This window comes from Podospora anserina, chromosome 2 (assembly GCF_000226545.1).
Source record: "Podospora anserina S mat+ genomic DNA chromosome 2, supercontig 2".
NCBI classification, from domain to species: domain Eukaryota; kingdom Fungi; phylum Ascomycota; class Sordariomycetes; order Sordariales; family Podosporaceae; genus Podospora; species Podospora anserina.
In genome coordinates this window covers 430840-441647 of record NW_001914858.1, presented here as the reverse complement: position 1 = coordinate 441647, position 10808 = coordinate 430840, and the positions used below count along the sequence as shown (strand labels likewise).

Genomic DNA, 10808 nt, shown 5'->3' with positions numbered 1-10808 from the left:
AATATAGCGATAAATATCCATGTTATTATATACGTTTTTTTAATTTTATAAGAATTAGAACAGATTATAGAAAAACAAAAACAAAAATAAATAAAAGTTTTTTATTAACAAATTCCCTTGCTCCCCCCCCCCCCCTTGAGCTACAACAATTAAAACACACAAAATACCCTTCATATTTTTCTCTTCTCCATGATATCCGCGCTTCATAAAGTTGATGACGTGAATTATTTTTTCCTTACCCTCTTTCCCCCACCCACTCCAGTTGCCCCGAGCCAAAACCAATCTTTCCAGAGATGAATAGTTAAAGGATAAGGAGGGAAGTTGTGAGAGTCAGAACAAGGGCCTGAAAATGTGACCATATTCGTACAGGCACCGCCCTGAAAGTACTCCGCGCCCGCGCTCGCAGAAAAACCACGAAAAAGACAAACGCTTCAACGCCGGGCAAAGCAGCACATGATACCGGTCCTGCCGAGGAACCAACAGAAACCGATGAAACGGACGATGGACAGACCGGCAGTAGCGAACAGGAGGAACTTGAAAAACCAGGCGGTTCTGGCGGTGGCATTCCGCTGTCACCAAAGTTAGCATTTTGGAATCTCATTATCAACAGGACAAAAGACTGTAAACATACCCCAGCGCCAAAAGACGAGTCAAAGTTCTCGCTGGTAATAACCACAGCCAAGAAACAGTTCGAAAATAGCCACATCACCACCAGACTCGTTCTGAAAGACTTGTAAGAGTCCTCCAGCTCCTTGGTTTCGGGCGCCTCTTCCACCTTGTACGGCGCAAGAGCTCTCCTGACAGTCTGCTCAAACATCTGATCGATATCTTCCTGCGGCTTCTCGATCTCTTCAACCAACACTTCGTCCTTCTCGCCCTTGGTGACCTGGGCCGACGGCAGCGCGTCGTTCTTGTCTGAACCCTTGGTACCCCACGACACATCGTGCCAGTTGTTGAAGGCATACACCATCAGAATGTTGATGTAGGTTGACATGAGCAGCATGTAGTAGGGGAACGAGTGGAACATGTGCCAGGGATCGAGGTACATGAAGGATGCCAAGAAGTAAAGACCGTAAATGGTAATCAGGGCCACGAGAATGACACCAGCCGCCCCCGTACCACCAAACAAGGACTCCATCGCGTTAGACGCATTGTCCAGTTTGATCTGGTCCGCAAGCGGAATCTTGAAAGCCTGAACGACGAGATAAACCGAGAGGATGATGATGTAGGCCTGGATCATGGCAAAGAGCACGTAAGACGTAATGTACGTCCACTTGGAACCCTTTGGCCTGTTACCCAGAGCCAGAATAAACTGCAGAATGACGAATGCCAGGTAGAGATACTGTAAAACCGCGTTGAATATAGGTGTGACGGTATCGCCAAATGGCCAAGCGTGGTGGAGCGCCGATGTGTTAGATGCAGGCACTGGAGTACCGACGAGATCCATGATGACGGTGGTCGTGAGATAGTACGAAGAGAGCGAGAACCAGGTGAAGATGACGTTGAGGACGTTGTAGATGAGCTGAATGTGGAAGAAGAACATGCGGACAATGTTGTGGCCAGACTTGTACATGCGTCCGAAATGCATCAACGAGTACAAACTGGCAGCGAAGGAACCGTTGAGCCAGCGACGACGCTGCGAGATGAATTCGGGAGCACCTTCAGGCACATCCGTCTCCCCCTTGGCCGCCTTGATGTAGCTCAGATGCCACTTTTGGCCAGCCTTGGCGACCAGCTCGAAACACAAGATACGATCTTCGGCCAAGAACATGTTCTTTTTGAAGATGTTCATGCCCTCGATACCCTTCTTGCCGAGCTGCTTGGACAGGGTGTGATCACCGTGGAAGTACTGTTCTAAAGGTCGGCCCATGATGGCTCTGAAGCGGTAGGCCGAGAAAGCACCTGGCAGCACACTGACGTAACCGAACGCAGATTCGAGGGGCTTGTCCAGAATGTTGGAAATCTTGTACTCGAAGTTCTGGACAGCGACCAGAGGGTTGAGTAGCTTCTTTCCGCCCTTGCCTACAAGCGATGGTTAGCTATTCATCATGGGAAATGCATACGTAAAATTGATAAGACCCACCTAACATTGCGTGAATCTCACCGCAGGCACCGCCAAGATCCTTGTCGTTGTAGAAGCCCTCCCAGAGAGCGAGCAACGACTTGGGACTGGGCTTGGTACCAGCATCAAGCAAGATGCACACCTCTGGGTTCAAGATGCGACCAAAGGCGTTGAAAAGCCAGCGATGCGAGTTAATCTTTTTGCTGTTTTGCTGCTTCAGGCAGAAGATGAACTGCACTGGTGGAAGGGTAGCCGGGCTGTCGTCCGTTGGCCGGATGAGCTGCTGGTTTGGCGTGACGGAGAGCTGGGTGGTGTACTCGAAGATGTGGGCAACGGTATTGTTTCCGTCAACATCCTTCTTCACCACACCATCCTGGTATACACCGATAGTGGCAAGCACGTCAAGAACGTTCTTGTCGACCTTCTCGATACCATCGAAAACCAAGCAGACTACAATCTTTTGCCAGGCAGGGCCACCCCGGTTCCAGAACGACGACTTCTTCAGGTTCACTATGTCCCTGATATTCTGCATGACGCCGTGGAGTGTTCTCGAGAGGAGAACCTTGTCTTCGTTGTAGTAGGTAATGGCAATAAGGAGCTCGGTGTGCCGGTTGTACATGCGAGGGCGCAAATCGTAACCATTCTTGAGAGTGAAGTCGTTGGGATCGCAAGTGGCCGCAGTGTAGCGCATCTTGAAAAACTCCTCATTCTGGCCCTCGACGTCTCTGTACTTGGGCTGAACAGCATTTCTGATGGCACTGGGCACGGGGTAGTCGATGCTCAGAACGGAACCCTGAACGAGCTTGACCTTTCTGGTAGCATAGCGCTTCAGGCCACCAGCTGGGGCAGCGTTGGGATTTTGGCGTTGAATCCAGCTATCATCGGTCTCGGCGACAGAGTGCCCAGAGTTTCCATATTGTTGATCGCCGAATCCACCATTGGCCGACACTCCGTACTGGGGGGCACCGGCATACTCATTGGTGTATCCGTGGGGAGGGGGAGTGGGCTGAACACCGATGCCAGCCCGCGTAGTGCCGGCATTGGGTGTGTACGACTCGGTCAAGCTGTATGCCGAGACTGGACGAACTGGAGGAGTTCCGGCGCCCAAACGACTGTTGTCGTAGGCCTGGTTGTCGTTGAGGAGAGAGGCCTGGACTTCATCGTCGTTCTGCCAATTCATTCAGATATTAGCAACAAAGCACCCCGCCTGCCATCCTCCACAGTATGGTTTGGTGGCTTACCTGTCCATGGGGACCGCCGAGGTTCTGCAACGGGTGGTCTTCATAGCCGTCTCCACGGCCACCAGCGCCGTGGTACGCCATGATGGAGTCGCGGCTCGCTTTTGCGAGAAATAGCTGAAATCAAGATTCCCTCAAAGATTGGAATATTCTGGGTATTTTGCAAGATTCTCAAAGGTCGCTGGATCGTCGGGGGGGACTGTTCGTAGGGGATCGCGATGTTAGGTCGAGGTTGTTTGGTTGTTGGTTGTCAGGTCGGTCAAAGAAAAAGAGACGGTGAAGCTTGGCGCAGTTGCAGTGCGAAACGTCAGCTGCCGTTACGAGTCGTTCTGATACCCAATTCCAGGGCACGGCAGGAAGGGGAAGCGCCGGTGACCGAGTGGCACAGGACAAGACAATGTTTTCGCTGTTTGCTGCTCAGCTGGTGGCAGCAACAGCAGTGATATTCTAGGAATCGTCTCCAGAGAGGAGAAAAGAGAAAGGAAAAAAAAATACAAATGTCAAGAGAGAGGTCTCAAAAACCTGATTCAACAGCTCTCAGGAGACGGCGGCCCTGTTATGAAGTTGGTGAAGGGGGCCTGTGGCTGAGCGACAGGGATGGGCGAGGGTGCTCCACCGCCTTCTTTGCTAGCCAGGGATGGCTGCGACTGCGAGCTGCTCACTGGTGACTGGCTCGCTTTCGACCCGTTCCAGTTCCAGGTTCATCAGTTGCCCACCGCCCACAGCCCGCCCACACGAACGAACGCTGGAAGAGACCGACGTCAGTGCTGTCGTCGCCGTCTTTCTCTTCTGCCAGGCGGCCCCCTGAGTGCCAAGCAGCTGTCACCTTGTCCCGGCACTCACATCTCGTTTGCCATCTCAGGAGTGTTTCATGGCCCAAGGAACATTGTTGCGAGGCAGGTTCACCTTCTTCTTTTCTTTGAGCCTATTGAAGACCCTAGGAACATGACAGCTTCTGTGTACATACCCATCTGCAACTACTTGGTAGTTGCATTCATCATTTTGAGTTTCCACGGCGACTGGGCAGTGAGTGCTCCAGTTTGGGGAGCGTTCTTCGCACAGTCTGGACCGCAGCCGCGGGTACTGTGCGTTGGTGCCGTTTAACTCCAGATCGCCAAACCAGCCAGCATGGCCTAGCCTTCCATTTTCAGGGTCTTCGTTTCTTCCTCAGCACTGGGGTCTGTTCATTGTGAGGTATCACGGCCTCATTGTCATTTTATCGAGCATTCGTGATATCCAATACAGTTGATCGATCAAAGCATCTGTTCCTTGATAAGAATCGAGCGTGTCGAGCTTGTTTTGTTCCTATGGGTACTCATCCCCTGAGGCCTGAAACAGCTCACCCGCTCAGCGAATGCATGACGTCCATCATGCCCTCCACAACGCCCATCCTTTCTGATCTCGTCAGTCTGGAACGTCTTCGGACTGGCACCAACTGGCACACGGTATTCCCAGTTGCAAACACGTATATCTGGACAAAATAATAGACCGAGGAAAGCTTTCAGATAGCTGTCAATTCCCGCTTTCTCGTCCAGAACGTTTGAGGTAAAAAAAGGGTTCAGTCTTCCAAACGGTTTCTCTTGGCAATCGACGCGGCTGCAACATCAGGGGGCCGCTGGGGTCCAACTTTATTTGGGATTACAGAGGGACAAACGGAATATTGAAATCTCTCCTCTCCTTTTTTTGCTGTTGCTTTTCTCTCGCACGACATCACGGAAACCCACGTCTCGCCGCTTGCCACGCGTTGCACAAGATAGGAAACTTTCTCTCACGAGCAAGCAGCATGCCCTCCGTATGTGCCTACCATACGGAGGATATCTAGCATCCACCAACACGAACTGAGGTTGCCACATGCCTGTGGTTGTCTTTGGGTTGTTTTTTTTTCGATCTCACACAGATCACGGATCTCCATGATGGGGACAAAAAAAATCGACTTGGGGCCAAAAATAGAACACTTGGGATCCGTAAAGAAAAAAATCGGGCCGGCAAAGAGGGTCTCAGATGTACGGAACCCTACCGGAGCCCAGATCATTCCTTCAAAGAAATATCGTCGAATGCCAACCGCCAGTCATAAAACGGAGACTTTTTGACGCAACAAGCATTCCGTATCCAGTTGTTGTTGTTGGGTGGTGGCGTGCTTGCGTAGTGAGGCTGAGCTGGCGCTACTGCTGCCCGTCAAGCGCAAGATGGAGGTGCCGGCTGCTCGGATCCCGCCCAGCCTCGTTCAGAAACGTTTTTGGACGACAAAGATTCGCTGGGTTCCCTCGCCATGATTACACGAGCTGTGCATTCTTTGCGAACGATGATTTCTCTCTCGGGCTCCCAGCGGCCGTGGGAATGGCATCAGCCCACTCATCTGGTGTCGTCCGGTCTGGTCTCTGCCGCTGGTGACCCTATCTCCCGTTCTCACTGAAGCGGCCGGTGGGAGTGACATCCCGTCGGATCTCTCACTGCAATGATGGCCTCGAAGGCCATTGTTATTTTGTTTCGACATTTTATTTCAATCTCTCTCGCTTCAGCTCTGTCAGAGGTTGCATTCGTCGAGGCTCGTCTCACAAGATCTTATAAGCGCCTTCGAGTCCGAGGGGGATGCACAGAATCTCTCTGTCGAATGATGTTGTTGTGCAAGCGCTCACCGACCAACAGAACACTGCCATGCACTGCAAACTCCGGACATGATTGCTGCGTTGTCAGTCATCCTTCTACCAACATTCACAGGGAAATCCTTTTCCATGTGGTGAGGTTCAGTTTGGGTCTGTCAGCCAACCCAATCATACATATAGATGCCTGACTGCGGTTCGCAAGGCTTAAGCCATTCCCGCTGAAGGGTTCAGGGTCCAAAGGTCTCTCAAGCCACAGTCTGGTCTTCAAAAGCCTTACAATTGCACCGTATTAGTTCACGGTCTGAGCCGTCAGGGGAGCTTTCGGATGGTAGCAAGTGCTTCGGTGCTCAGCACAGGTGATGATCCGAGTGGTGCTGCTAAGGCTCAGTCTATCCTATAGGTCCGGTCGATCACCGAGCATTTGTAATTCGGCTGCGCCATGTCTGTCACCTCATCCCAACGCTCGACATATGCGCCGTCAACGCTACCGGTTGGCCCTGACTCTCGGATTGCTCCGGTCACGATAGGTCCGTGAACTTGGACTCGACACTGTCGAACCTAATCTTTGACGGGAATTCAAACTGCGGCTCTCTGCAACCCTGGAGTTGAGGTGAGCTGTGGCTCGAAGACGCTCAACGATGACTGACATGCATCCGCACTATCAGACAAGACATCACCTTGCTCGCCACCGCCAGGGAAACAGACAGTCAGCTTTATATCAACTGCATTCCAAGCCAGCAGCACATCTAGATTTCTAGATTTCCCCAGATTCGCGTTTAGCCTAAAATCCACATCGACGATATACGTCAGGTTTCGTGTACAGACCAACTGACCACTCGGGAAATGTAAATGCAGCGTAACATCACCCACCCGGTTCCCTTTCCGACGATATAGTGCTCCCTTCCCTGTTTTTTTCACCCGCAGCGGTAGAACTATGCAGGAAGACGAGAATGGGAAGCACTATATCTCTGAAAATCTCATGCGGGTTACTATGGGGGATATGAAATACGAAAGATGACAGTTGGGGTCTGGACTTGTTGTAGTGATGATGACAATATGGACTCGTTTCGGGAATAACGACATGTTGTTAAGAGTTGATGTCAGGATATCATTCCAAAACAACAGCTCCCATGCATGAAAGGATACCCAGCCATGAAGGTTTGAGGTCTCCAACTCCTCAAACCTCAACATAGGATATCCCCGTCTCCCCATCTCGTGTCAAGTCTCTCAAGCCACCATGCCCGGGATCGGATATCCACATATACCCATCAGAAACAAAAACAACCCGAAACACCCTCACGGGTTTCTTGGGGACTGGGACCACCGGGATTTGCCCGGTACATTATCCCGAGACTATGCTTTCTATAGCTCCCGCACATAACATTGCTTGTTCGGCTCGTGAGGTTTTGCAGCTGAGTAATATACACCCGAGACATACAAAGCTGGAAAAATATGGCACGGCTATGGTAGTGTAATGACGGTGGTTGGTTGCCCGTTGTTGGAACTTGCTCAATTGGTGTTGGACCTTCCATGGTAAGGTCAGCAATAACAGCACCACACCACCACCGCAGGTCTGCAGGAACTATTTGATGGGTGTTGTTAAGAAAAGAAACTGTGGCTTGGCGGTAGGAAGGGGGGTTGTCCAATCAGCGACGACTTCAAGTTGAGTCTAGAAATCTAGATAGGACATCTTCTTGATCATTTCCCCCGAAGTCGTCGTCAAACGCGGGGTCGGAAATCCATAAATTGATGCAAATTCAGAATTGATCTGCAACCCATGCATTCGTATGTATGGCTTCGGGATTTCGAAAAAGGCGTTGAAACCTCTGGCCTGGGCGTGGTCCGTGATTGGGTGGAAGGGATTTACATTGGAGCATGCCTTGGCAATGGTGGGCTGGGCTGAGTGGGACCTACCGAGCGATTGTTGTCGCGGGGAAATCCTCTTTGGGAAGGCGAGAGGTATAAGCGAATTTCATGCCACGTTTGAGCTGTGGCAAGAAGAGCCGATATGCTCCATCAGTGAGGCAATTGATTGCGATGTTGTTGATAGAGATGAAAAGAGAGAGGATGATGATGATGTGAAAAGCTCATCAATGTTCTGGAAAGGTACCAAAAAGAAACATGGAAGTGTGCTCCCGTAATGCTAATGCCGTGCCACAAGAGGGAATCCAGGGGCCAGGCCAGGCGTGGTTGATCGAGCGAATGGGGCGTTGGTGTCGCCCTCCAGGACGTTTTCGCTAAACCGCTGCGGGGCGCCTGAGTGTGGCTCTGCCCTCCTGACTGGCCCCTTGGCCAAATTGAGGGAGGAACCAGGTCCAAGTTCCAGGTCCTTCAGCCAAATCCTCCACCCTTCCCGCCTTCCGCCTTCTTGCCTCGCAGCGAGGTTCCTGGCGTCCCATCTTCAACATCAACCACGCGCCCTGTTGCTGTTGTTCTTGTTGTTATCACTGTCAAGAAACTCTGTATTCATTATTTCAATTCGTTCTATTTTATCAAACCAAATGTGTTCCGTTCTTTACTGAGCTAGTCTCAATCGTCACTCGTTTCAACTCATCATCCTGTCCTCTCTGCTTGCGCCCGCCGCCGAGTGCGAAACCCGACCGACGACGCAAACCATCCCCTTATACCCTTTCGATTTTCTTCATCTGATACGATAAGCTCTCGGGTCACAAACGAACAATTCACGCGCGTGGAATAGATAAACGTTGAGCAAGTGGTCCAGGCTTGGCCCGTTACACATCCTCGAGATCGGCACAGCGTAACGAACAGGTCACCCAAACACCAAACAGCATCGCCCTTTTTATATATTCCTCACCCCGCCTCACGAACGTCTCAGGTTTCTTGCTCACCATGGCCGACATGTTCGATTCACATGGCACGGCCGCCATGTCCTTCTCGACGCTATGGAAGCGCCAGGAAGTCTGTGTTCAGTGCAACAAGGGACAACAACCCGTCTGCCCAGAGAATTGCGACCAGACGACACATGAATGCATCATGATCCCCGAGACATGCAAGCAATGTGCTCATATGATCTGCCAGCCTCTCGACCCAGCCATGCTCCCTCCCAGACCCTCGCAACCGTCGACCAATGTCGGTGCCATCGCTGGTGGAGTGATTGGTGGTATCGCGGCCGTCGTCATTCTCTCGTACTTGGTATGGAGGTTTTGCGTGAAGTCTAGGAGGCAGCAGCAACCAGTTGCCCAGGAGGTCTGGGAAGATTCAGCTGAGCATATGGATGGGGAGAAGAACTTTGCTCAACGCCGGGATTATCGCGCCTCCACCCATACTGTTCACTCGATTGCCTCCACCGTTCTTACCCGCGCTTCGAACATCATCCAGATCGCCTATATTCCCGGGGTTACCAACAGAGCCACAGCCTCTCCCACAGTGTTGGTTCCTCCCGTTCCGCCAATTCCTGCCAGTCACTCGCAGGCCGGCACTCCATCGAGCACAGAAGATCAGCATTTCTTCATCCCGGGTGACTTGCGTGATTCGACTTACTCTGGCATCTCCTCTTACACTGATCGTACTTCCTACGCCCGGACCTCGTACGCCCCGCGCTCCAGCGTGGCGTCCACCATCTATGGAAAGAGCGCCGTTGTTGTGGCTCCCGCGCAGACGGGTATGCGAGCGAAGCCGGCCATGGTTAGTGTCCGGTCGGCCAACTCCAACAACTCTAGCGGCACCGCCACTCCCCCAGTTCCCACTGTAGACTACGAGAAGTACTCTTCTCTCCGGCCGCCAAGTCCCGCCAACAGCACTTTCAGCGTTGGGTCTACCTTCTTGAACAATGCCAGCACCCACACAGCCACGCCGGCTAGGGCTATGGTTGTTCGGGTTGGAAGCATCAAGAAGTTGAACGGCAACAGCACCAGCAGCAAAGCGAGATCAGAGCAGGATACCCTCTCTTCCCCTATCACCGTCTCGGGCGATACCTATAGAGACTCCACCGCCGCTACCATCATTGTTGACTCGCCACAAACGAACGATCTCGGACCGTTTTCTGACCCACCGAAGCCGTCTCACAACAGCAGCATCAGTAGTAACAACCTCAGTGCTGTCATCGAGGAGGCGACACGACGGGCGTCTCAAAGAGACTCTTCTGTACCAGTCAAGAACCGGGAAAGGAGTCCGTTCGGCGATGAGCATGCCGCACCATGAGGTGTTTTTTGGATGGCCTTTTTCTTTTGATGTGTTCTTGACTTTTTTGAACTGACGATATCCTGGTTTATTTGGGGAGCAACTTTACTCTACTTCTTTGTGATCTACTTTTTCGGATGAAACGGTCGTGGAAATTTTTATATTTTCTTATGTTTTGGATTTCTTGATATATCAGACCCCTCTTGAAAATGAGGGCAAGAACAGATAAGAAGCGGGCGTTAAAATGGGTTTTTTTTGTGTATCTTCTTTGGGTGGAGGGGAATGACCGGCCTGCGGTGAAGCGGGTGTATGAAGCTTGAGAGTGTATTGGATTCTTTTGGCGGAGAGTTTGAAGGGGGTTTTATGAGATGGTAGTAGGAACAGGTTCCAATACATGAGTTGTGGGCTTGACTTTGTGTTGCTGTGACTGGACTTGTGTTGATGTGTTGTTGAAGTGAATGGAATGCCCCTGAACCCCTTAATCCAGCGTTCATGCTCTGCTTGAGTTGACTTGATCACCTTCAACACATTGGCCCCCATAACAGGTGCTGTTCATCATTGGCCCTACTGGCTATTTTCCATCAAGGAATTCACATCGTGGACAGCATAATTGGAGACTGCTACTCGGAGTCAACAGGTCTTTGAATATCTATTGAGAGGTCTTTGAAGATGGTCGAAAGACATTGAAGAGTAATCTCGACATAGTCTCAAGGCCTTGCTATCAGAATGCTGGTGGGCCATGTATAGAAGTTATGTTGGTGAATC

At 51.3% G+C, this 10808-nt stretch overlaps 2 protein-coding genes across 2 annotated transcripts; one reads left to right on the top strand and one right to left on the bottom strand.

The window, feature by feature from the left end:
- Nucleotides 1–431: 431 nt before the first annotated feature.
- Nucleotides 432–3384, bottom strand: PODANS_2_1040 (uncharacterized protein; the record flags this gene model as incomplete). The annotated part of the gene is made up of 4 exons (XM_001910813.1): nucleotides 432–569; nucleotides 632–2022; nucleotides 2105–3230; nucleotides 3304–3384. The coding sequence occupies 4 exons, from the start codon at nucleotides 3382–3384 to the stop codon at nucleotides 432–434; spliced, it is 2736 nt and encodes a 911-aa protein (XP_001910848.1).
- A 5369-nt stretch (nucleotides 3385–8753) lies between these two features.
- On the top strand, nucleotides 8754–10064 carry PODANS_2_1030 (uncharacterized protein; the record flags this gene model as incomplete). The annotated part of the gene is made up of 1 exon (XM_001910812.1): nucleotides 8754–10064. The coding sequence occupies one exon, from the start codon at nucleotides 8754–8756 to the stop codon at nucleotides 10062–10064; it is 1311 nt and encodes a 436-aa protein (XP_001910847.1).
- Nucleotides 10065–10808: the final 744 nt, after the last annotated feature.